Consider the following 27117-nt stretch of genomic DNA (forward strand, 5'->3'; position numbering starts at 1 on the left):
GCTGCGTGACCTCGGGCAAGTCACTTCACTTCTCTGGGCCTCAGTTCCCTCATCTGTCAAATGGGGATAAACTGTGAGCCTCACGTGGGCCAACCCGATGACCCTGTCTCCCCCCCCCCAGCGCTTAGGACAGTGCTCTGCACATAGGAAGCGCTTAACAAATACCAACATTATTGATACAGACAGATGAGCACGGTGCTGAGGGGCAGGGGGAAGAGCAGAGGGTAGAGGGGGAGCAGAGGGGAAGGGGGGGGGGGGCTCAGTCTGGGAAGGCCTCCTGGAGGAGGTGAGCTGTCGGTAGGTAACAAATACCGTCATTATTATCATTATTATCATCATCATTATTATTACCCTGTTGGAGAGAGCGCTCAGTAAATAGAAATACCGCTCAACCCGGGCCGTTTCTTTGGAGGGAGCGGTGGTGCGACCCCTGGTGGCCAGAAGTTGCAAATCCCGTCGGTGTCCGCTTGCTCCCGCGTTTGGGGTCTGGGCTGCTCGCAGCCTCCCTCCTTCCCTCCCTCCTTCCTTCCCTCCCTCCCTCAGTAGTAATAATACTACTTGGTAATTAATACTTTACTAAATAATACTTACTAATTAGTACTCACTTAATAATTAACTACTTACTAATTAATAATAATAACAATGTTGGTGTTTTTTAAGCGCCCACTATGTGCCGAGCACCGTTCTAAGCGCTGGGGGAGATCCAGGGGCATCAGGTTGGCCCAAGTGAGGCTCACAGTCTTCATTCTTCATCCCCTACTTAAAGGTCACCTCCTCCAAGAGGCCTTCCCAGAATGAGCTCCCCTTTGCCCTCTGCTCCCTCTACCCCCCCTTCACCTCTCCGCAGCTAAACCCTCTTCTCCCCCCTTTCCCTCTGCTCCTCCCCCTCTCCCTTCCCCTCCCCTCGGCACTGTACTCCTCCGCTCAACTGTATATATCTTCATCCCCCTATTTATTTTGTTAATGAGATGTTCTTCCCTGATTCTATTTGCTATTGTTTTAACGAGATGTTCTTCCCCTCGACTCTATTTATCGCCATTGTTCTCGTCTGTCCGTCTCCCCCGATTAGACTGTAAGCCCGTCAGAGGGCAGGGATTGTCTCCATCTGTTACCGATTTGTACATTCCAAGTGCTTAGTACAGTGCTCTGCACATAGTAAGCGCTCAATAAATACTATTGAATGAATGAATGAATGAATGAATCCCCATTTTACAGATGAGGGACCTGGGGCCCAGAGAATAATAATAATAATGTTGGTATCTGTTAAGCGCTTACTAGGTGCCGAGCACTGTTCTAAACACTGGGGGAGATACAGGGTCATCAGGTTGTCCCACGTGAGGCTCACGGTCTTCATCCCCATTTTCCAGATGAGGGAACTGAAGCCCAGAGAAGTGAAGTGACTTGCCCACAGTCACACAGCTGACAAGTGGCCCAACCTGGGCTCTGAGCGCCTACTGTGTGCAGAGTACTGTCCTGAGTGCTTGGGAGAGGACAGTAGAACGATAAACTGGAGAAGCAGCGTGGCTCAGTGGAAGGAGCCTGGGCTTGGAAGTCAGAGGTCATGGTTTCTAATCCCAACTCCGCCACTTATCAGCTGTGTGACTCTGGACAAGTCACTTCACTGGGTCTCAGTTCCCTCATCTGTAAAATGGGGATTCATTCATTCAGTCATATCTATTGAGCGTTTACTATGTGCAGAGCACTGTACTAAGCACTTGGAATGTACAATTTGGCAACATTAAGACTGTGAGCCCCATGTGGGACAATCTGTATCCCTTTCTATCCACCCCCAGTGCTTAGAACAGTGCTTTGCACATAGTAAGCGCTTAACAAATACCATCATTATTATTATTAAACTAGACTTTAACCTCATTGTGGGCAGGGAATGTGTCTGTTTATTGTTGTATTGTAATAATTCTAATAATAATTCTGGTATTTGTTAAGCGCTTACTATGTACCAGCCACTGTTCTAAGCGCGGGGGTAGATACAAGAAGAATCGGGTTGGATACAGTCCCTGTCCCACAGAGGGCTGAGTTGCTTGTACCCACCCCAGTGCTTAGTACAGTGTCTGGCACGTAGTAAGCGCTTAATACCATAATAATAATAATAGGGCTCACAATCTAAATCCCCATTTTACAGACGAGGGAACTGAGGCCCAGAGAAGTGAAGCGACTTGCCCAAGCTCTCAGCACAGTGCTCTGCACACAGTAAGCGTTCAATAAATGCAATTGAATGACTGAATAAACGGACTCAGGAGGAGGCAAGGCCAGTTTATCCTTCCCATGCCTAGGAACGGTTTCTTAGCCCTTTGCTCGCGGTGTGTCCGTGTACTGTACTCTACCTTCCCCACCTTGGCTAGTTCTGCAGCCGTGCGATGGTTCGGACCCCGGGGCGGCTGGACGCATCCTTGCCGGATGCATTTTCAGTCGGCTGGTGTCAGCGTCATCTGCTCCAGACCGGAAACCCTGAGAGAGGAGCTCGGCTGTTTCCCTCGCTTCCAAAATCAAAGTCTAAGGTGTCACGGGCTCTGAATTCCTTCATGGAGATGAGGAGAGGGGGTGGGACGAACCCAATGAGCCCCATCAAAGATCTCTCAGTCTGGGGGGGGGGGGGTCTCCGTAAAGAGAGGAGGGGCTGCCCAACCGGTGGGATGGGGCGGCGGGGGGGAAGGACTCCAACGTGGGCCCTTGCGTTCCTCGACCGAGGGCCTCCAGCGGCCAGCGGGACCGGGGCCGGGGCCACCTCTGTCAACGCTGGGCCATCTGAAGGAGGTCTCTTGGCCAGGAAAGGGCCCAGCAGCTTGGACTCCTAAGCTTCCGAAGTCTTCTAAGCTAGCCCTCACTTGCCGTAATGGATAGGGCACGGGCCTGGGAGTCGGAAGGTCACAGGTTCTAATCCCGGCTCCGCCACTTGTCTGCTGTGTGGCCTTGGTCAAGTCACTTCACTTCTCCCGGCCTCAGTCACCTCATCCGTAAAATGGAGATCCAGACGGTGAGCCCCATGTGGGACCGGGACTGCATCCAACCCAATTTGCTTGTATCCACCCCTGCGCTGAGTACAGTTCCCGGCACGTGGCGAGCGCTTAACAAATACCATTATTATTGCTATTCAGGACCTCGGGCTGCGAGAATTCTCTCTGCCTGGCCGGAGGTCATGCTTACGGACCCCACCTTCTCCCCCTCGTCACTCTGCCTTCTCCTCCTGCTTCCCAGATCACTAGGCGCAAAGAATGCAAGCTTGGCTTCCTGCTGCTAGGACACTCGCACTCGGAATCCCAAGCCAAACTTGATTCTAGACTGTAAGCTCATTGTGGGCGGGGAATGTGACTGTTATTATACTCTCCCAAGTGCTTAGTACAATGCTCTGCACACGGTAAGCTCTTCATAAATACAATTGACTGCCTAATTGGAGAGAAGGTGCCTGAAGATACTGGATGACTATCGAGCTTGCTGCCTGCTTTACATTAGACCCACTGCCTGTATTTATTGAGCACTTACTGTGTGCAGAGCACTGTACTAAATGCTTAGGAGATGCAACAACGGACAGACACATTCCCTTCCCACTGCAAGCTTAGGGTCTCGAAATCCCTTTCTACGGTGTCGTCTCTGGGCCCAGCTACCATCAGGGGTGCATGAGTGGAGCTGAGAGGGTTCCTGCCAGGGTAGGAAAGAGGGGCAGACTGCGTAGGCCGAGGGGGCCGGCTAAAAAGAGCCGTGCTTGGAGAGGGAGGGTGAGTTAGGTAGGAGAACCGAGAAGCCCAGGGGCTGTTTAATCTTTGCCCGTCACACCCTGCCAAGAAGCGGACAAGGTGAACGGAACAGCAGCAGTCAAATAAGTAAGGAGGATCAACAGGGGCGGCAGAAGAGGATTCGAACCGGGAGGTTCGGCTCCCAGAGGGATCCCGTCAGCCTGCGGGGCTGAGGGGATCTAGACTGTAAGCTCCTTGTGGGGAAGGGATGTGTCTGTTTACTGTTCTATTGTAACTCCCCCAAGCGCTTAGTACAGTGCTCCGCACACAGTAAATGCAGTCGATTGAATGAAAGGGGAGCCGGATCCCCCCGACCCCTCCAACACGGACTCCCCGGCTGTGGGCTGGAAGTGCCAACAGGTACGCCGGTCACCATGGCGATGGGGCAGCTCTGCCCTCCCCCTCCCTCATTTCCCTCTCCCTAACTGAGAGGAGCAGAGTGCGGCATCTCCTCGGCTGCCGAGCGAGCAGCAGGCATCGGCGGGCTGCGTTTGAGACGAGCAGGGGCTCAGGAGAGCCGAACAGGGGAGGCGAGAGGATAAGGAGTTAGAGCCATCGCACTCCGTCCTCCGGCCGGGGATCCCGACGAGGAAGACGGACGGCAGGTGCGGGGAAGGGGAAAGCACGCGGAGTCCCACCGGTGGAAAGTTGGATCGACTGATGATCGATCGATCGATCGACTGAGAGCCGGGGCAGTCGGTGCAGCCTCCCTCCCCTTCGACGCCCGCCTCCCGCCCAACTGAGAGAGTTGGGGAGCACAGAAGGCCAACTCTCCAGCCGCCCGATTCCCGGGATCTGGTCCGCAGCCCCCAGAACTTCCTCACTTCAGTCTGTGCTTGGAACAGGGACGAGGAGCCCGCTCTCTGCTGTTGTCCGGCAAGCGAGGCAGGGAAGGCTCTGGCCCCGGTGATCCGGCCTGCCCTCGAGTCCTTGCGCCCCTCAGCAGTTGTCTCCGGGCCGTGACCACCCCCTGTCACATCTGTGAGCCTGAAGAGAGTCCGAGAGTGTGAAGTCTGCTTCCGCCTGAGCGAGCTAAGGTCATCATCCAGATCACTGCCGCCCGCCCCGCCACTTCGCCTCCCACCCACCCTGAAGCCGGGCTCGGAGCCGGAGGGACCTAGGGGTCCGGGTCTGGTTTCCGGCTCCCACAGATCATCCCAGGTGCCTCCTCTCCCGCCCCTCCTCCAGCTCGGGTAGGATGGAAGAAGGTGAGTAGCCCCTGCTCCCTGGCAGGAGGTGTGGGTGTCATTAGCCGAACCTCCCTTTCTCTTCCTCCTCTGGAATTTTTCCACTCTGCTGGTCCAGTTTCTGGGGACGATGGCTTAGCCGGGCGGTGGAGAAGACGGAGGGGGAGCGGAGGCAGCGTTGGTGCGGAGGGTGAGTGAAGAGGGGATGGTGGGGGCTTTCACCAGGGCTTCCTGTGCCTCCAGCTGCCCTGGGCTTTTTGGAAGCAGCTGGAAGTCGGGAAAAGAGGGCAGAGTGCTCTTAGGTTCCTCAGGCAAGACAGCGGTCGGTGGGTCAGGGGGAGGGCGAGAGGAATGATCTGAGCCGATTTCCCCGCGGGCCACGTCTTTCCCCCTACTGGGAGACCCAGGCTACCTGGCCCCGGCTGAACATTTTTCAGCCGGAACCCCAGAGCAGCATCACTTTTTGAGCCTCGGGTGCCGAACTTGACAAAACTGCGTGGTCCCAGCTAATCGTGCATTCGGCGGGCCGGGAGGAGACCGCCCGAGGCCACCTCCCATCACAGAGGGTCAAGTTTCCGTGCCGAGCCCTGACAGAACCGGGCTCCAAGGCTCCATCTCCTCAGCCAGCTCTCCGAGACTCTGAATTGAGAAAAAGGAAGCAGCCAATCAGTCGAACAAACAATCTGTGGAATTCATATCGGGGGCACAGCACTGTACTTAAGTGTTTGGGAGAGGACAGTGCAATAGAGCTGGTAGACATGATCCCTGCTTTAGAGGATCTCGATCTAGTGGTCGGTTCACCCTTTCCCACAGCATCCCCGGGGAGCACCTGAGAGCGGGTGGAACCAGCGCAGATTAACCCCAGCCAAGCTGGGCTGCAACTCTGCCCCTGGGAATTCTCATGCCCCTAGATCAGAGAGCAGGCACTCCAATCCCTCACGTCTCCCGCTTTTCCTTCCCCCTCACCTCCTGCTCTGGGGGAAAAACAGCCTCAGTAGTGTCATGGAAAAGGCAGGGGGAACCTCAGCGTAGGACACCCTCTATGTTGAAGGCAGCTATGTAAGCTCACTGTGGGCAGGGAATGTGTCTACCAACTCTGCTAGATCGTACTCTCCCGAGCATTCAGTACAGTGCTCGGCACACAGTAAGCGCTCAGTAGATAGGGTTGATTCATTGATCTGCCCACACTGCGTCCCCTGGTCCCTCGAGCCACCGGGAGCCACCGGGGGAGAGGCCTCATGGTCCTGGTGTCAGGGACTCAAGATTCGAGAGCTCTTCATTCACTCAATCATAGTTATTGAGTGATTCAAGGGCAAGATTCGAGAGCTCTTCATTCACTCAATCGTCTTTATTGAGCGATTACTGTGTGCAGAGCACTGTACTGAGCGCTTGGGAGAGGGCGATACAACAATAAACAGACACATTCCCTGCCCGCAATGAGCTTATAGTCTAGATGGGGGGAGAAAGACATCAATACAAATAAATAAATTACAAATCTGTACATAATTGGTGTGGGGCCGGGAGGGGGGAAGAACAAAGGGAGCAAGTCTGGGTGATGCAGAAGGGAGTGGAAGAAGAGTAAAGAGAGGGCTTGGTCTGGGATGGCCTCTAGACTGTAAACTCCTTGTGGGCAAGTAATAATAATGTTGGTATTTGTTAAGCGCTTACTATGTAGTGGGTCTGTTTATTGTTATATTGTACATTCCCAAGCACTTAATACAGTGCTCTGCAAACAGAAAGCGCTCCATAAATACGATTGCCTCGTCCTCACCTGTCCCGTCGTCGACCCTTGGCCCACGTCCTACCTCTGGCCTGGAATGCCCTCCCTCTTCACATTCCCCAGACCAGCTCTCTTCCCCACTTCAAAGCCCTACTGAGGGCTCACCTCCTCCAGGAGGCTTTCCCAGACGGAGGCCCCCTTTCCCTCTGCTCCTTCTCCCCTCCCCGTCGCCCCGACTCCCCCCCTCTGCTCTACCCACTTCCCCGCCCCACAGCACTTGTGTCTATTTGTTCATATTTATTACTCTATTTTATCAGTGATGTGTATATATCCTTAAATCTCTTCATCTATTTTGATGCTACTGATGTGTGGTTACTTGTTTTGTTGTCTGTCTAGACTGTGAGCCCTTCTAGACTGTGAGCCCATTGTTGGATAGGGATTGTCTCTGTTGCTCAGTAAATACGATTGAATGAATGAACGTTTGAATTAATTAATGAAGAGAGCTCTGGCTCGAGGGACCGGTAAAATGGGGATGAAGACTGTGAGCCCCACGTGGGACGACCTGATTCCCGTGTCTACCCCAGCGCTTAGAACAGTGCTCTGCACATCGTAAGCGCTTCTCAAATACCAACATTATTATTATCTGGAGGCCACTCCTTCTGCCATCACCACCCTTTCCTGCCACTGTTGCTCAGCTCTCCAGAGCTCTGAGGCACAGAGAAGTGACTTGCCCACAGCCGCACAGCTGACAAGTGGCAGAGCTGGGATTCGAACTCAGGACCTCCGACTCTCCAGATCTTGCCCCTGTTCAAGTCCTCTGCTGCTGCTGCTTCTGCCAGGCTAAGGGCCCCGGGCCGGGCAGCTCTGGTGGAAGTCCAGCCGGACGGCAGCGGCCGCTCACTGCCCCTTCCCGACCCTCTTCCTCACGTCCTCTTACTGCTCCTGCTTGCTGCTCTACGCGCACTGAGCTCTCTGGTGGGAGCTCCTGTGTGTGTCTGTGTGTGTGTGTGTGTGTGTGTGTGGGTGTGGCTATCTGTGAATCTTCAGACGAGTGGGTGTTGGTACGTGGGGCTGCCCGCGAGAGCGTCTGTGTGTATGTGCTGCCTATAAATTTGGGTGTATGTGGCGCTGAGCGGGTATCTGTCTGCAAGACTGGAGGGCGGGTGACAGTGTTCGTGTGTGTGTAAGTGTATCTAGGGATGGTGTATCTGTCTTTGTGAAGATATCTATGAATGTGTGAGTGTGTGAGAGTGGTTGCCCTGCTGTTGTCTCTCATATCCCCTGTTATCTCTCTTTTCTTCTCTCTGTCTTTCCCTCCATCTGTCTCTGCCCCCCTCCTTGTTTCTCTCCTCTGTCTCCTTTTCTTCCTATTTCTCTACCTTTTCTTCCGCCCCTCTCCTCCTCCACAAGCCTGGACCGTTTTCCCTGCCTCTAGAAACCAGAGAAGATTACAAGGAATAAAAGTCTCCGGATTGTAAACTCGTTATGGACAGGGAATGTATCTGCTAATTCTGTTGTATCCTACTCTCCCAAGCTCTTAGTACAGTGCTCTGCACATAGTATGCACTCAATAAATACCATTGATCGATTGATGATCGCTCCCAGGATGGGAAAAGCTGGATGTTTTAAGCACATCCTGTTTCCTAGGCTCCTGGGGCCTTCATCGAGTCCTGGAGATTCGGGGAGCACTGGAAGGAGGAGAAGGGCAACCGGGGCCAAGCCGGAAGAGAGTCCTCTCTGATCGTTCTCCGCAGCTTCCTCCTTCCACTCGATCCAAACTTTGCCCATGGGCCGAGAAATGGCAATGGTCCAGGAAAAAGTGGCCGGTGGAAGGCAATGTCTTGGATATAATGACAATAATTATGGCATTTGTTAAGCGCTTATTATATGCCAGACACTGGGTGGATACAAGCAAATCGGGTTGGACACGGTCCCTGTCCCACGTGGGGCTCACAATCTCAATCCCCATTTTACAGATGAGGGAACTAAGTGAAGCGACTTGCCCAAGGCCGCATCACGGCACACAAGTGGCGGAGCCGGGATTAGAGCTCATGACCTTCTGACTCCCTGGCCCGTGGTCTATCCACTACACCAAGCCACTTCTGCCGGCATCATCCACAGTGCCTCGGGAAGGACATAGGGAGGAGTCCTGGGATAAGCCCTTGGGGGGAGTCCTAGAAGAAGCCAGGGGTGGGTGGTGAGGATGGGGGTGGGGAGAAACTCTGGAGGGAGCCCCGGGAGGAGCCTTGGAGGGATCCTGGGAGAAAGCACATCTCCAGGAAGCCTTCCCTGACTAGCCCCGCTTTCCTCTTCTCCCACTCCCTTTGCGATGTCCCCTTTGTCCTTCCCCAGCCCCACGGCACTTAACTGTAATTTATTTATTTGTACTGATGTTTGCTCGCCTCTAGACTGTAAAATAAGTGTGGGCAGGGAATGTGCCTGTTTATGGTTGTATTGTACTCTCCCAAGAGCTTGGTACAGTGCTCTGCACACAGTAAGGGCTTAATAAATACGACTGAAGAGCTCTTGAGTCTAGATTCCCCGCCACCGTGGTCACTGGTGACTCGAGGGGCCGGAGGTCACAGTGTGGGCAGGTTATTATCTCAATCATATTTATCGAGAGCTTACTGTGCTTAGTACAGTGCTCTGCACACAGTAAGCACTCAATAAATTTGATGAAATGAATGAGTGTGGGGAGGCTGGTGACCATTTGGTGAGCTGGTTGACACTCGGAACTAACCTGCAACTCTCCATCCTCACCATTCCTCACCTTTGACTCTCTTGCCTCCAGGCCATTGTGTAACTTCCTGGGACACCCTCCCTCCTCATCTCCTCTAAACCATGTCCCTCTGTCCTATAAAGCCCGCTTAAACCACCTCCTCCAGGAGGAATTCCCTGATTAATCCTCCCAACCTCACAATCATGCCACCCCATCGGCCTTCTGAGTACCCATCTGTGTATCTGCTTATTGGTGATTCATTTATCTGCCTCCGTCCATTATCAATCAACGGTATTTACTGAGGGCTATTTACTGAGTACTGCGTTCAGAGCACTGTACACTGAGCACTTGGGAGAGTACAGTATAACAGAGTTGGTAGCCATATTCCCTGCCCACAATATTGATAACTCTTCCTTAATTGTCCCCTGTGATGGTCAATTGGTGTCTGCCTGCCCCATTAGATTACAAAATCCTTGAGAGATTACATTTTTATAATCAATCTATCAGTAGTATTTATAGGGTGTGCGGGGCACTGTAGTAAGCTCTTGGGAGAGTATAATACCACAGAGTCGGAAGTTGCAACCCCTGCCTTTTATACTTTTATTGTCCGTTTCCCAAGTATTAAGTACAGTGCTCTGTGCTCATTAAGAGAAGTAGCATGGTGTTGTGGATAGAGCACCGTCCTGGGAGTCTAATCCTGACTCTGCCGCTTGTCTGCGCTGTGACCTTGGGCAAGTCACTTCACTTCTCTGGGCCTCGGTTTACCTTATCTGTAAAATGGGGATCGAGACTGTGAGCCCCACGTGGGACAGGGACTGGGTCCATCCCAATTTGCTTATAGGCACATAGTAAGCACTTAACAATGCCATAATGATTATTATTACAGTGGCTGGAACACAGTGAGTGCTTTACAACCACGATAACAATTAAACACCTAGTACTGACTCTATACCCAGTAGTACAGGACTTTGCACCCACTGACAGTGTCTGGCACCTAGTAAGTGCTTAACAAAAAACATTATGATTATCACTACTGTCATTATTATTATTATTAGGGTGGGGGGACAGATGGGTTGGTCCTCGGCCGGGAGGTAAGGATCATCTTGGTCCAAAATGTAATTGTTGTCTATGCTCACCCTCCCTCCTCTCACCATCCCAAGGCTGCAGATGGACGCTAAGTATGGAAGCAGAAAACCTGAGGTATCTGTAGGGACTTGGAGGGGTCACCTCAGCAGAGAAGCAGCGTGGCTCAGTGGAAAGAGCACGGGCTTTGGAGTCAGAGATCATGGGTTTGAATCCCGGCTCGGCCACTTGTCAGCTGTGTGACTTTGGGCGAGTCACTTCACTTCTCGGTGCCTCAGTTCCCTCATCTGTAAAATGAGGATTAAGACTGTGAGCCCCACGTGGGACAACCTGATTCCCCTGTGTCTACCCCAGCGCTTAGAACAGTGGTCGGCACATAGTAAGCGCTTAACAAATACCAACATTATTATGATTATTATGTCATCTTCTGCTTCCAGAAGGTGAAATTCCCAGGCTCTTCCTAGAAATTTCCAGATAAGGAGTTTCTATCACTGGCCCTGAAACATACGCAGCACTCAATTGTAGAAAAGTCTTCCCAGTATCTAGCCCTAATAATAATAATAGTATTTGTTAAGCACTTACTATGTGTCAAGCACTGTTCTGAGCTCTGGGGTACATACAAGCTAATCAGTTTGGACACAATCCCTGTCCCGCATGAAGCTCAAAGACTGTAAACTCGTTGTGGGCATTCTGTTTATTGTTATATTCTTTCAAACAGTTAGTACATCCTTATACACCGTAAGTGCTCAATAAATATGATTAAATGAACAAATGAGTAATCTTAATCCCATTTTACAGATGAGGTAATTGAGGCCCAGAGAAGTGAAATGATTTGCCCAAGGTCACGCAGCAGACGTGTGCTATTGATGCCTGCCTATGTTATTGATGCCTGTCTACTTGTTATCTTTCGTTTTGTTGTCTGTCTCCCCCCTTCTAGACTGTGAGCCCGTTGTTGGGTAGGGATTGTCAGAGAAGCAGCGTGGCTTAGTGGAAAGAGCCTGGGCTTAGGAGTCAGAGGTTGTGGGTTCTAATCCCGGTTCCACCACTTGTCTGTTGCGTGACCACGGGCAAGTCACTTCACTTCTCTGGGCCTCAGTTACCTCATCTGTAAAAATGGGGATTAAAAAAATGTGAACCTCACGGGACAATCTGAATATCCTGCATCTACCCCAGCGCTTAGAACAGTGCTCAGCACATAGTAAGCACTTGACAAATGCCATCATTATTACTATTATTTGTTGCCAAATTGTACTTTCCAAGTACTTAGTACATTGCTCTGCACACAGTTAGCACTCAATAAATAGGATTGCTTTGGAGTCAGGGCTCATGAGTTCGAATCCCAGCTCTGCCACTTGTCGGCTGTGTGACGGTGGGCAAGTCACTTAACTTCTCTGGGCCTCAGTTCCCTCATCTGTAAAATGGGGATTAAGACTGTGAGCCCCAAGTGGGACAACCTGATTCCCCTATGTCTCCCCCAGCGCTTAGAACAGTGCTCGGCACATAGTAAGCGCTTAACAAATACCAACATTATTATTATTATTATTGAATGAATGAATGGTGACGGGATTAGAACCCAGGTCCTTCTAATCCTTCCATTGCAACAGAAGCACTCGCCCTCCTGGCCAGCCCCCCCGAACAGTGGCTCCCATTTGCAGATGAGGGAACTGGAGTCCTGTCATGTAGTGAGTCAGCTGGCATCTAAATCCAGCCTGTCTGTCCCTGGCCCGCAGCCAGAGTCCAGCTCCGCTCCATTTCAGCCTCCTCGGTCCCCGCTATTAGGTGACTACAAAAAACCCCAGGGAATGTGAACGGATTCATTCCACCTTCCCTGTTGCCTGGGCTGCATCTGTGTCACCAGGGGCACCCGGAGGTAGAGCCCCAACCTAGAGGAGGGTGGAGAAGACAGGGAGGAGAATTATTCATTCGTCGAATCGTATTTGTTGAGCGTTTATTGTGTGCAGAGCGCAGTGCTAAGTGCTTGGGAGAATTAAGGTTGAGAGGATCGGAGAGAGTGCTGAGGGTGCAGAATGCTGAGAAGACACCTCAGATTTTCCACCTTCTTGGAGCCCTGCTATCCCGTCTTCATTTTTATAGTGGTCGCCCCACGGATGCGTCATGAGAAGCGACATGGCGTAGCGGATAGATCCAGGGCCTGGGAGTCAGAAGGTCATCGGTTCTAATGCGAGCTCCCCCACTAATCTGCTGTGTGACCTTGGAAAAGTCACTTCACTTCCCTGGGCTTCAGTTTACCTCATCTGTAAAATGGGGATTGAGACTGTGAGCCCCCCATGGGACGGGACTGTGTCCAACCCGATTTGCTTGCATCCACCCCAGGGCTTAATACCGTGCTTGGCACATAGCAAATGCTTTAACAAATACCGTCGTTATTTCCGCCTCCTCTGGAGGGAGGATCCAGCGGGCAGTGGAGAGTCTGGGGGACCCCCTCTGATATGCCAATGGGAGTGTTACTTGAGCTGCACCTCAAGAGCCCGGACAGATTCCCCCGTGCTGGGGCAGCACGGCAACTGATTAATAATAATAACGTTGGTATTTGTTAAGCATTTACTCTGTGCAGAGCAGCTGCACAGAGTAAATGCAGCTCTGCAGAGCTGCAGAGCAGAATCTGCAGAGCAAATGCAGAGCAAATGCAAATGCAGCTCTGCAGAGCAGAATCCCAGCTCTGCCACTTGTCAGCTGTGTGACTGTGGGCGAGTCACTTAACTTCTCTGTGCCTCAGTTCCCTCATCTGTAAAATGGGGATTAAGACTGTGAGCCCCACGTGGGACAACCTGATTCCCCTGTGTCTACGCCAGCGCTTAGAACAGTGCTCTGCACGTAGTAAGCGCTTAACAAGTACCAACATTATTATCACTGTTCAAAGCGCTGGGGTACATACAGGGTAATCAGGTTGTCCCACATAAGGCGCACAATCTTAATCCCCATTTTACAGATGAAGTAACTGAGACACAGAAAAGTGGAGTGACTTGCCCACAGTAACACAGCTGACAAGTGGCAGGGCCGGAATTCGAACCTGTGTGACTTTGGGCAAGTCACTTCACTTCTCTCTGCCTCAGTTCCCTCATCTGTAAAATGGAGATTAAGACTGTGAGCCCCAAGTGGGACATGGGCTGTGTCCAAATTGATTGACCTCCTTCTACCCCAGCACTTAGTACAGTGCCTGGCACATAGTAAGTGCTTAACAAGTACCACAGTTATTATTATTATTTCCAGGGCTGTGCACTCAGTAAGCTCTCAATATGCGCTACTGATTGGATTTTGCAGATGAGGTAACTGAAGCACAGAGAAGTGACTTGCTCCAGGTCACAAGTGGTGGAGCCAGGATAGGAACCCAGGTCCTTCTGCCTCCTGAGGTCCGTGCTCTGTCCACTAGGCAACACTGGTTCTCATGGCAGAGGGCTTAGCTGAGGGGAGGTGAAGGGGGGTTTGAGGGGGAGCAGAGGGAGCAGAGGGAAAAGGGGGAGTCGAGGGGGGAGACTCAAGTTTACTGAGCAGAAGGAGACGATGGTAAACCACTTCGATATCTACCAAGAAAACTGTATGGATACACTACCAGAATGATTGCAGATGAAGGTGGGGTAGGCACAGGCTGAGGGAAATGACGACTTAATCAGGGAAGGCCTTTTGGAGGTGGTGTGATTTTAGTAGTAGCTCTCGTGGGGAGAGAGCTCTCACCCTCTATCCCCTGGGGCCCCATCTCTCAGAGTGCTTTCCCTTTAATATAAAGGAATTGGCCTCTGGGGTGGAAGGACCTGGGAAAGGAGAAGGGCAGGCACCAAATCTACAAATCTGCAAAGCCAGAGAGAAAGCAGAAACCATGGAGATGATAAAAATGAACTGATAGCCACCCATTTGCTTTGGGGTGTTAGCTATGGATTGCAACTGCCATCGAACTCACCACAGGTGAGTTTTGACTTGTAGCAGATTGCCTTCCACTCTCTAGCCACTACCCAAGCTAAGAGTGGAATGAGTATACCTCCGCTTGTCTCTCCCTCCCGAAGTCAAGGCTGGTGAAGTACTGGAAACTCCAGGGGTGCCCCTGAGAAGGGGAACTAAGCTCTTGGGAGAGTACAGTACAGTTATTTGTACACCCCAGCCAACAAGGAGCTTGCAGTCTAAAAGGGGTGGGTGCAGTCTAAAAGGGGTGTTTGGGGCTATTTTCAGCCCACCTCCTGCCTGAGAACTTGCATTAGTAACAATAATAATGATGGTATTTGTTAAGCGCTTACTATGTGCCAGTCACCGTATTAATCGCCGAATCACCGTATTAATCACCAAACTAACTCCCTTTCCCTCTTTGAGGCCCTACTGAGAGCTCATTTCCTCCAGGAGGCCTTCCCAGACTGAGCCCCCCTTTCTCTCTGCTCCTCCCCTCCCCATTCCCCCTCTCCCGCCCTCTGCTCTTCCCCCTTCCTCTCCCCTCAGCACTGTGCATATTTGTACATATTATTTATTACCTTATTTATTTTGTTAATGATGTCTATATCTCCATGATTCTATTTATCTTGATAATGTCTGCGCTAGACTGTTTTGTTTTGTTCTGTTTTGCTTTGCTGTCTCCCCCGTTTAGACCGTGAGCCCGTCATTAGGCAGGGATTGTCTCTATCTGTTGCCGAATTGTACACTCCAAGCACTATTAGTCCAGTGCTCTGCACATAGTAAACACTCAATAAATACTACCGAATGAATGAATGAAGTGCTGGGGACGATACAAGCAAATCAAGTTGGACAAGTCCTGTCCCATGTGGGGCTCACAGTCTCAGTCCCCATTTTACAGATGAGATGACTGAGCCGCAGAGAAGAGAAGCAACTTGCCTATGGTCACAAAGCAGACAAGTAGTGGAGTTGGGATTAGAATCCATGACCTTCTGACTCCCAGGCCCGGGCTCTATCCATTATGCTATGCTGCTTGCCAGAATCATGGCCAACCAAATCCAAAGGAAAGAGGCCCACCTGGGACTTGCTGGGGGCCAGGGAAGGGAGTTCTGCTCTGATCAGTTCTATTCTGTTATTCCATTCAGTTCTGTCCTGCTCTATTTTATTCTGTTCTCTTCTGTTCCATTCGATTCTTTCCTGTTCTATTTTGTTCCATTCTGTTCTATAAACAGCAGCCCCTTTCAAGTGTCTGAGGAGAATTCTGTGGAGTTTGGAAGGAGTGCCTCTACCCCCCGCCCCCGCCTCACAGAGAAAGGTCCTAGGAGATTTCCCTGAATCCAAGCCTCCTGAGGGATAGGGATACAATCATTCTGGTAGTGTATCCATACAGTTTTCTTGGTAGATATCGAAGTGGTTTACCAACGTCTCCTTCTGCTCAGTAAACTTGAGTCCCCCTCTCGACTCTCTCCCGTGCCGCCGCTGCACCTGTGTATTCTTTCCCAGTGTTTTGTAATTGTTCAATCAATCTTATTAATTGAGCGCTTACTGTGAGCAGAGCATTGTAAGAAGAGCTTGGGAGAGTACAATATAACAGAGTTGGTAGGCGCATTTCCTGCCCACAGTGAGCTCACAGTTTAGAAGGGGAGTCAGCAATTATTAATAATAATGATGGTGTATGCTAAGCACTTACTATGTTCCAAGCACTGTTTTAAGTGCTGGGGTAGATACAAGGTAATCAGGTTGTCCCACGTGGGGCTCACAGTCTTAATCCCCATTTTGCAGATGAAGGAAGTGAGGCCCAGAGAAGTTAAATGGCTTGCCCAAGGTCTCACAGCAGGTGAGTGACGGAGCTGGGATTAGAACCCACGTCCTCTGATTCCCAAGCCCACGCTCTTTCCACTGTGCCAGTGCTGTGGGGCTGAGAGAGGGATGAGTAGGAGATGCAAATCAGGAGGATGCAGAAGGGACTAGGAAAAGAGGAAAGGAGGGCTGGGTCAAGGAAGACCTCTTGGAGGAGATGTGCCTTCGATAAGCCTTCGAAGTGGGGAAGAGTAGTTGTCTGTGGGATTTGAGGAAGGAGGGCGTTCCAGGCCAGAGGCAGGACGTGGGCAAAAGGTTGACAGCAAGATAGAGGAGATCAAGGTACAGTGAGAAGGTTGGCATTAGAGGAGCGAAGTGTGCAGGCTGGGCACTTAACAAATACCATCATCATTATTGTTATTATTAGAAAGAGAGCAGTGAGGTGAGGTAGGAGGGTGGCAAGGTGCTTGAGGGTTTTAAGGGAGATGATAAGAAGTTTCTGCTTGATCTGGATGCGGAAGGGCAACCACTGGAAGTTCTTGAGGCGTCTTGCTAAGCCGTAGGCTCACTGTGAGCAGGGAATGTGTCTGTTTGTTATATTGTACTCTCTCAAGAGCTTGGTAAAGTGCTTTGGACACAGTAAGCATTCAATAAATTCGATTGAATGAATAAAGGAATGCTAATGATAATAATGATGGCATTTGTTAAGCGCTTACTATGTGGCAAGCACTGTTCTAAGTGCTGGGGGGGGTGGCGGGTACAAGGTAATCAGGTTGTCCCATGCGGGGCTCACAGTCTTAATCTCCATTTTATGGATGAGGTAACTGAGACACAGAGAGGTTAAGTGACTTGCCCACCAGTGGAGAGACATTGACTGAACATTTTTGTCCAGTGCTCTGCCCACAGTAAGCCCTTAATTATTACTATAGCTACTACCCTAGAGCCAGAAAATGGGAATCCGCCTTGAGTAATTCAGGGGACCTGCTAGATTTGGCTGCAAGGAGCTCCCCCATCTATGGCTCTCCAGCTAACAGCTGGCAGGCCAGTCATACATATTTATTAAGCGCTTACCTTGTACAGAGCACTGTACTAAGTGCTTGGGAGAAAGCAATATAACAATATAAGAGACTCATTCCCTGCCCAAAACGAGATTACAGTCTAGAGAGGGAGACAGCTCTACAGGTCAGGTTATCTATGGGAAAGATGGCTAGGAGCTGCTCTTTCAGGGAGCAGGGACCGGGAACAAGGATGAAAACTCTGCATTTCCTCAGCTCACTGTCCTTTCCGGAGGTTCCTCCAGCTTTCTTTTACCCTGGGGAGCTCTCTTCATATTCCGTATGGGGAAATTGAGGCACAGAAAGGTTTAGAGACCTGACTGAGCTGCCTCAGAGTTCTGGGTTTCAAACTGATGGCCCTTGAGCTACTTATGGGCAGGGAATGTGTCTATCAACTCTTCTTTTTTTAAATGGTATTTGTTTAGCATTTACTATATGTCAAGCTTTGTACTAAGCAAAAGGGCAAATCCAACCCAAATTGCTTGTATCCACCCAGAGCTCAGAACGGTTCCTGGAAAAGAGTAAGTGCTTAACAAATACGATTATTATCATTATATTATTATTTCAAGCTAATCAAGTTGGACACAGTCCATTTCCCACGCATGGGGCTCACAGAATAAATCCCCCATTTACAGATGAGGTAACTAAGGCACAGAGAAGTTAAATGACTTGCCCAAGGTCACACAACAGACAAGTGATGGAGCCGGGATTAGAACCCACATCCTTCTGACTCCCAGGCCCATGATCTATTCACTAGGCCATGCTGCTTCTCTAGTTGTATTGCTCTGTTGTACTCTCCCAAGTGCTCTGGTATCAGTAAATGGTAACAATAAATGATATCAATGAATACCATTTATTAATTCATTGGCCCCCTGACTCGTGTCTCCCCTCTTTCCCCTCAGCCAAGTACTCATACGTGGTGTGGAGGAGACTAGAGATTTGTGAAACAATTTGTGAGGCAAGAGGCAAGGGGCCCGTAAGCCAACACCACACTTGACTTAGAGAAGCAGCGTGGCTCAGTGGAAAGAGCACGGGCTTTGGAGTCAGAGGTCATGGGTTCGAATCCCGGCTCGGCCACTTGTCAGCTGTGTGACTTTGGGCAAGTCACTTAACTTCTCTGTGCCTCAGTTACCTCATCTGTAAAATGGGGATTAAGACTGTGAGCCCCACGTGGGACAACCTGATTCCCCTGTGTCTACCCCAGCGCTTAGAACAGTGCTCGGCACAAAGTAAGCGCTTAACAAATACCAACATTATTATTATTATTATTATTGACTTAGACCATCTGTGGGTCAGGCTCATTAAGGTAACAGTGACACAGAGTAGGGCGGTGTGAAAAAACAGGACAGTGGGAACCCGCAGCTGTTAATGGCATGTGTTTGGGAGACGTCCAACAGGAAGCACGATGAGACCGTTTGGGCTCGGATGAGTTCAGACTCTTGCAAACAGTCACAGTCAGGGACACGGTGCTTCGGAGGGGCAGTGTCAGTTGGGTTGTAACTTCTCGGCCGTCTGAGTGCCGAAAGTCCCAAGGCATTTATGTTCACATCCTTATACTCTCCATATCCTTATAGTCTCCCTATCCTTACATGCTTAATGTCTTTATATTCCCCACCACCTTATACTCCCCACCTCCTTATACGCTCCACATCCTTATACTTTCCACGTCCTTATACTCTCCACACATTTATACTCTCCATACACTTATACTCTCCACATCCTTATACTCTCCACAATCCTTATACTCTCCACATCCTTATATTCCCATACACTTATATTCTCCTTACACTTATACTCTCCATACCCTTATACTATCCATCTCCTTATACTTTCCATATCCTTAAACCGTCCACATATTTATACTCTCCATCTCCTTATACCCTTCATCTCCTTATATTCTCCACATCCTTACACTCTCCATATCCTTATAGTCTCCAGCTTCCCCAGTCTGTAATTCATTTTAATGTCTGTCTCCCCATTTAGATATGTAAGCTCGTTATGGGCAGGGATTGCACCTACCAACTCTATTAATCAAACTATCAATCAATCATATTTATTGAATACTTACTGTGTCCAGAACACTGTACTAAGCCCTTGGAAGAGTACAATATAATGAGCCAAGTGCTTAGTACAGTGCTCTGCACACAGTAAGTGCTCAATATATACCACTGTTCGATTAACTGACAGAGAAAATGACTCCTCGTTGGGTCCCGGTTTCACGGTGCCTCCTGGGAGCTTTGAAGGACCTGGGCAGGGGCAAAAGGCATGCTTTCTGAGAGAGAAAGAGAATCAATTAGTCAATCATATTTATTATTATTATTAAGCGTATTTATTGAGCATTTACTGTGTGCAGAGCACTATACTAAGTGTTTGGGAGAGTACATTATAACAGAGTTGGTAGACATGTTCCTTGCCCACAAGACGCTTAGAGTCTAGAGAGAGAGACAGACATTAATTTTAATAAATTTATTACAGATCTGTACGTAAGTGCTTTGGACTGACAGAGGGGTGGATAAGGGGGCAAATCCAAGTGTGAGGGTGGTACAAAAGGGAGTGGGAGAAAAGGAAATGAAGACTTAGTCAGGGAGGGCTAAGAGAAGAAAAAGCAAGCCCTTTCGACATCATGACATGGTGGAGGAGGTGGAGAAATCAGACCAATGTCCATTGTTACAGCTTCCAATGTCCACTGTTACAACTTCCCTTCATTGTGAGGCATCGAGAACTGAAGCGATTTGCCCAAGGTCAAGCAGCGGACAGGTGGCAGAGGCAAGGTTAGAATTCACATCCTCTGACTCCCAGGCCCGTGCTCTTTCCTTTAGACCATGTTGCTTCCCTAAAGCAGGGCTTGGGAATCTCTGGTTCTGCCTTAAACTCTCCTTTTCCCCCTTGCTGATTCTCCCCGTCGACATTCCCAGGCAGAGTATAAGACTGGGCTAAAAGTCTTCCTGGGCTGAGGGGGCCCAGGCTCCATCCTGACCGGGGAGTGTCAGAGGTTGCTTCTTTCTTTCCCTTTCTAATGATAATAATTCTGTATTTGTTAAGTGCCAGCTATGTTTTAGGTACTGAACTAAGTGCTGGAGTGATACGAGCAAATCAGATTGGACACAGTTCCTATCCCACATGGGGCTCACTGTTTCAATCCCCATTTTACAGATGAGGAACTGAGAATAATAAAATAATAATAATAATGATAATAATAATTATGGTATGTGTTAAGCACTTACTATATGTCAGAACTGTATTAGGAGCTGGGGTGGTTACAAGCAAATCAGGTCAGATGAAGTCCCTGTCCCATGTGGGGCTCACAGTCTTTTACAGAAGAGGTAATTGAGGCAAAGAGAAGTGAAGTGATGTACCCAAGGTCACACAGCAGACAAGTGGAGGAGTGGGGATTAAAACTCATGACCTTCTGACTGCCAGGCCCGTGCTCTATCCACTAGACCATGAAGTGGCTTGCCCAAGGTCACACAGCAGGCAAATGGCAGAGCCGGGAATAGAACCCAGGTTCTTCTGACTCCCCGGCCTGGGTCCTGGCCACTAGTCCATGCTGCTTTTAGCATAGCCCTGGGCCAGTCTTGGGACCAGCTCGGGACTGGGCTCTGAATCAAGCAGATAGGAGGGCTGGCTTCTGAGAGAACAAGAAACTGATCCTTATCTCGGCCTCCTCCATTTCTGGTGGACACCTGGGGTCCTTAGAGAGAACTTCACTCACTGCTTTTCAATCCCATCTGGCTTTCTAAACCAGCTACCCGACAACTCCAAGGCCAAAGACTTTGGCATCAGCCACAGACACAGCTAAGACGGTGTTGCCAAGAGGATGATGCACATGCCTGGAATGGAATCTGGGTTCTCTTTCCACGCTTCCTGGCTGTGGGGAGGAAATGCGGGAGTCGCCTTTCCCTTTCTGAGATTCCGTTTCCGCAAGCAGTTTAGTTAATGCAGGGAGGAGAGAGCCTCTCATTTGACCCTTAAAAATCACTTTCAAACACATCTTCCCCTGGAAATCTCTGGGGAAGTCCCAAGGAAGCTTCTTTCCTGTTGGATAATAATAATAATAACGTAATTATGATATCTGTTAAGCATTTACTATGAACCAGGCACTGTACTAAGCGCTGGGGTGAATACAAGCAAATGGGATTGGATACGTTCCCTGTCCCATGTGAGGATCACAGTCTCAAATCCCCATTTTACAGATGAGGTAACTGAAGCCCAGAGAAGTGAAGTGGGTGTGGATCTTAGTTACCTTCCTGGTGTCCCCTCCTCACTCCAAGCCCCCAGAGACCATCCCCCTGACTGGGCTCCACCAGGGTTCAATGGCCACATCTTGGGGGACTGCCCTGGCACCCAGGTGACTCTCCATATTAATTCCAGATGTTCACCAGGAACCACGGGGTCTTTTTCCCTGGTCGTCCTCTGGGCCACCATTGAACTGCCTTTTTTTGAAGTATTTGTTAAGTGCTTACTAGTCACCAGACACTGTGCTAAACTCTGGGGTAGACATAAATGAATCAGGTTGGACACAGTCCATGTCCTACACAGGGTTCATAGTCTTAATCTCCATTTTATAGATGAGGTAACAGAGGCACGGAGAAGTTAAGTGACTTGGCCGAGGTCACACCGCGGACAAGGGGCAGGACTGGGATTAGGCAATGGCGTGGAAGCATCATGGTCTAGTGGAAAGAGCGCAGGCCTGGGAGTCAGAGAATCTAGGTTCTAAATCCGGCTCTGCCAGTTGCTTGTTATGTGACCTAGGGCAAGTCACTTAACTTCTCTGAGCCTCAGTTTCCTCACCTGTAAAAATGGGATTAAATAGCTGTCCTCTCCCTTACCTACACTATGAGCCCCATGCGGATCATTCATTCAATCAGTAGTATTTATTGAGCACTTACTGTGAGCAGAGCACTGTACTAAGCACTTGGAATGTACAATTCAGCTACAGAGACAATCCCTGCCCACTAAAGTGTTCACAGTCTGAACGATCAGGAAATGTGCCCAACTAATTCACTTGTACTTGTAGCCAGTGCTTAGAACGGTGTTTGAAACATGGTAAGCGCTTAACAAATACCAATAAAATATCCAGGTTCTTCCGACTCCCAGCCCATACTCGATCCACTAGGCCACGCTATTTCCACAGCATTGCCTTAGTTCAGACCCCCAACTTCTAGTGAGATGAGACTCACCTGGAGGATATTTTAGGAGCCCTGATGACACTGGATGTGACGACCTCCTCATCTAATCTTCGCACTGCCCGCTCCAGAACCTTCCCTGGATAGAACAGGATAGAGGCTTCACTTCCAGAAGGAGCCCTGCCTAGCATCCCTGGAGATTCGTTGAGTTCTGTGGCTGCATGAACGGAATCTGGGTTTGATGGGACCCCTAGCTTTCCCCTCTACGAGGCACAGAGTTGATTTATTACTTTGGTGGAAGGGGGCCCAGCCCTGCCATTGACTCCAGAGGTGACAAACAACAGGCTAAGCTTCTTTGAGGGTTGTCTTGAAACAGATAGGTGCCTGGAATACTGGACTGGGTGATCACCTTCAGAAGAGTAGACCTGGTAGCCAAAAGAGAAAAGATGGACAGTGGAAGGAGAACCCTCGATACCTTGCTGGTACAAGCTCTCATAATATCCCGAATGGATTATTGTGTCAGCCTCCTCTCAGATCTCCCTTCCTCCTGTCTCTTTCCGCTCCAGGCTATTCTTCATTCCGCTGCCTGGATCATCTTCCGACAGAAACGCTCTGAGCATGTCACTCCCCTCCTCAAAAACCTCCGGTGGTTGCCTATCAACCGTTGCATGAAACAAAAACTCCTCACTTGTGGCTTCAAAGCTCTCCATCACCTTGCCCCCTCCTACCTCACCTCCCTTCTCTCTTTCTACTGCCCACTCAGTACACTCCACTCCTTTGCCACTCACCTCGTCACGGTCCCCCGTTGGCACCCGTCCCCCAGTTGTTCCCTAGCCCACGTCCTACCGCTGTCTTGGAATGTCCTCCCTCCTCACATCCGCCTCTCTTCCTCTCTCTTCCCCTCTTCAAAGCCCTACCGAGAGCTCACCTCCTCCAGGAGGCCTTCCCAGACTGAGCTCCCCCTTTCCCTCTGCTCCTCCTCCCCTCCCCATTCCCCCTTCTCCTGCCCTCTGCTCTTCCCCCTTCCCTTCCCCACAGCACAGTGCATATTCGTATATATTATTACTCTATTTATTTTGTTAACGATTTGTATATATCTATGATTCTATTTATCTTGATATTTATGCCAGACTACTTGTTTTGTTCCGTTCTGTTTTGCTCTGCCGTCTGTCTCCCCCGATTAGACCGTGAGCCCGTCATTGGGCGGGGATTGTCTCTATCTGTTGCCAAATTGTACATTCCAAGTGCTTAGTACAGTGCTCTGCACATAGTAAGCACTCAGTAAATACGATTGAATGAATTCTCGATAGGCAGCATGCCTAGCAAGATGCAGCCCGGCCCAGTGGACAGAGCACGGGCCTGGGAGTCAGAAGCACCTGGGTTCTGATCCAGGCTCTGCCACTTGTCTGCTGTGTAGCCTTAGGCAAGTCACTTAACTTCTGTGTGTGCCTCAGTTACCTCATCTGTAAAATGGGGATTAAGATTGTGAGCCCTATTGGGAACCGGGACTGTTTTCGATCCGATTAGCTTGTATCTACCCCAGCGCTTAGTACGGTGCTTGGCTCATAATAAAATACTTAATGAGTACCAGAAAAAAAAAATGGGTGCCAGCAGTACTCAGTGAGCCCTGGGGCCTGGAAGCAATTGTAGGAAGGGGGGCCAACCAAGGTAGAGGTGGAGACTGAGGCTAGGATTGGTTATATTCCCATCTGTGTTTTCTCCAATTATGGCCAGGGAGGGATACCCGCTAATTCATCAATCAGTCATATTGATTGAGCACTTACTGTGGGCAGAGTACTATACTAAGCACATTGAGAGTACAGTAAAACAGAGTTGGAAGACATGTTCCCTGCCCTCAACTAGCTTACAGTCTAGAGGGGAAGACAGACATGAATATAAATGAATGAATTCCGGATATGTACGAAAGTGTTGTGGGGCTGGGGGCGGGGTGAATAAAGGGTGGGAATCCAAGCGCAAGACAATGTAGCAGAAAGTGAAAGAAAAGTCAGTCATTCGATCGTATTTATTGAGCACTTACTGTATGCAGAGCACTGTACTAAGCGCTTGGGAGAGTACAATGTAACAATAAACGGGCACATTCCCTGACCACAGTGAGCTTACATTCTGGGCAGTGGGGGCTGGGGTGGGTACAGACATTAATATAAACAAATAAATTACAGATATGTACTTAAGGGATGCACATAGAGAAGCAGCGTGGAAAGAGCTAGGGCTTGGGAGTCAGAGGTCATGGGTCCGAATCTACTTGTCGGCTGTGTGAGTTTGGACAAGTCACTTCACTGCTCCTTGCCTCAGTTACCTCATCTGTAAAATGGGGATAAAAACTGTGAGCCCCATATGGGACAACCTGATTACCTTGTTTCCCCCCTAGTGCTTAGAACAGTGCTTGACACATTGTAAGCGCTTAACAAATGCTATCATTATTATTATTATTATAAGGGTCGTGGGGCTGGGATGGGGGATAAATAAAGGAGCATATCAGTGTGGAGGGGAGCGGGAGAAGAAGAAAAGAAGGCTTAGGGAAGACCTCTTGGAAGAGATGTGCCTTCAGTAGAACTTTGAAGAGTGGGGAGAGGAGATAAGGAGATGAGGGCTTAGTAGGAAAAGGCCTCTTGGAGGAGATGTGCTTTTAAATAATGCTTTGAATGTGGGGAGAGTGATCATCTGTCGGCTATGAAGGGGGGAGCCAATACCAGGCCAGAGGGAGGACGTGGGTGAGGGGTGATCGGAGAGACCCCCCCCCCCCACTATCCTCACTAATAGGCAAGGCCTATGCCCAAAGATGTCGGCAGCCCTAGTCACTGGAGAGGGGGAAGAGGGATAATTCTCCGCTCCCTTCATGAATCACCTTTGCAAATTGCTTCCCACTGCCTGCAGAGAAGACCTATTTGTTAAACGACTGCAAAATGCCTAGCTGTAGGCCTCGCAGAGAACTGCTGGATGCCTGAAATGCAAAATGTCATGTTAGTCTTAATACGAATCTAGGTTATTTTACTTGGGGCCTGGACAAACACAGAAAAGTCTAAACACTTACAGAATCCATTTTCCCTTAATGGGGAACGGAAAGTTGACGTAGACTCTGAGTGCATAGTACTTTCAGCTTCAATCACTAGGAATAACAGGAATGAGGTGGAACATTAGTCTGACAGCTCTTTGAGAGAAGAGACTGTCTTTAGTAATAATAATAATAATAATAATTGTGGTATTTGTTAAGTGCTTACTATGTGCCAGACACCATACTAAGCGCTGGGGCAGACATAAGCAAATCAGGAAGTATACAATCCCTTTCTCACGTGGGGCTCACAGTCTCCATCCCCATTTTCCAGATGGGGTAACTGCGGCCCAGGGAAGTGAAGTGATTTGCCCAAAGTCACACAGCAGACAAGTGGTAGAGCGGGGAATAGAACTCAGGTCCTGTAGCAGTAGTAGCGTTTATTGAGCTTCCATTTGGTAGGGTGCACTGTACTAAATGCCCACGAGCCTTGTACCCAGTAGGTGCTTAATCAGCGCTGTTGAAGATGCTGCCAGATAATAATAATAATGATAATGATAAAAAGGTTTATTATGGTATTTGCTAAGCACTTGCTATGTGCTAGGCACTGTACTAAGCGCTGAAGTAAGATACAAGCTAATCAAGTTGGACACTGTCCCACATGGGGCTCAAAGTCTTAATCCCCATTTTACAGATGAGGGAACTGAGGCACAGAGAAATGAAGTGACTTGCCCAAGGTTGCACAGAGATTAGAACCCAGGTCCTTCTGACACCCAGGCCTGCTCTCCATCCCTAGGCTACACTGTATCTTGTCATAATTGTTAAGAACTTACTATGTTCCAAGAACTGTGCTGAACACCAGGGTAGATAAGAGCATGGGCCTGGGAGTCGGAAGGACCTGGGTTCTAGTCTCAGCTCCTCCACCTGTCTGTTGTGTGACCTTGGGAAAATCATTTAACTACTCTGGGTCTCAGTTACCTCATCTGTAAAATGGGGATTACGACTGTGAGGCCAAAATGGGATATGGACTGATTTCCTTGTATCTACCCCAGCACTTAGTACAGTGGCTGTTACATAGTGAGCACTAAACAAATACTCCTAAAAAAAAAAATAAGCTGAACAAAGTCCCTCTCCCACATGGGGCTCACGTCTAAGGGATGGAGTCCTGGATCTCTTTGGCCTTCAGGAAGTGATGGCGTTTTTCCTCAATCCTAGGTACCGTCCCCCGCCCTGCCAACAGGAGCTCTCCAGACCCGAGGAACGGGACCGCCGCCCAGATCCCCCCAGGCGGAAACCTCACCTTCTCCTCTTACTACCAGCACTCCCCGCCCGTGGCCGCCATGTTCATCTTGGCCTACGTCCTCATCTTCCTCATGTGCATGGTGGGCAACACGCTTGTGTGCTTCATCGTGGTGAAGAACCGTCAGATGCGGACGGTCACCAACATGTTCATACTCAACCTGGCGGTCAGCGACCTCTTGGTGGGCATCTTCTGCATGCCCACCACCCTGGTGGATAACCTGATCACGGGTGAGTGAGCGAGGGGCATCCCCCAGAGTGGAAAACTACAGTGGGCAGGCGGGAGGGGAGAAAGGAGGAATGGGAAGAAGGCACGTCATTTATAATAATTACGGTATTTGTTAAGTCCTTGCTATGTGCCAGGCACTGTACTAAGCACTGGGGTAGATACAAGGTAATCAGGTTATATAATAATAATAATGTTGGTATTTGTTAAGCGCTTACTATGTGCAGAGCACTGTTCTAAGCGCTGGGG

The 27117-nt window shown here is 49.6% G+C and overlaps 1 protein-coding gene across 1 annotated transcript in view; it reads left to right on the plus strand.

The window, feature by feature from the left end:
- Positions 1-27117, plus strand: part of NPFFR1 (neuropeptide FF receptor 1) — a 41269-nt gene that overhangs the window by 10587 nt on the left and 3565 nt on the right. The window contains exons 4-5 of the mRNA XM_039911325.1: positions 14346-14379; positions 26559-26873. Coding sequence (XP_039767259.1) covers positions 14346-14379; positions 26559-26873 — 349 coding nt within the window. The remainder of the gene's footprint in view (positions 1-14345; positions 14380-26558; positions 26874-27117) is intronic.

Source organism: Ornithorhynchus anatinus, chromosome 3 (genome assembly GCF_004115215.2).
Source record: "Ornithorhynchus anatinus isolate Pmale09 chromosome 3, mOrnAna1.pri.v4, whole genome shotgun sequence".
NCBI classification, from domain to species: Eukaryota; Metazoa; Chordata; class Mammalia; order Monotremata; family Ornithorhynchidae; genus Ornithorhynchus; species Ornithorhynchus anatinus.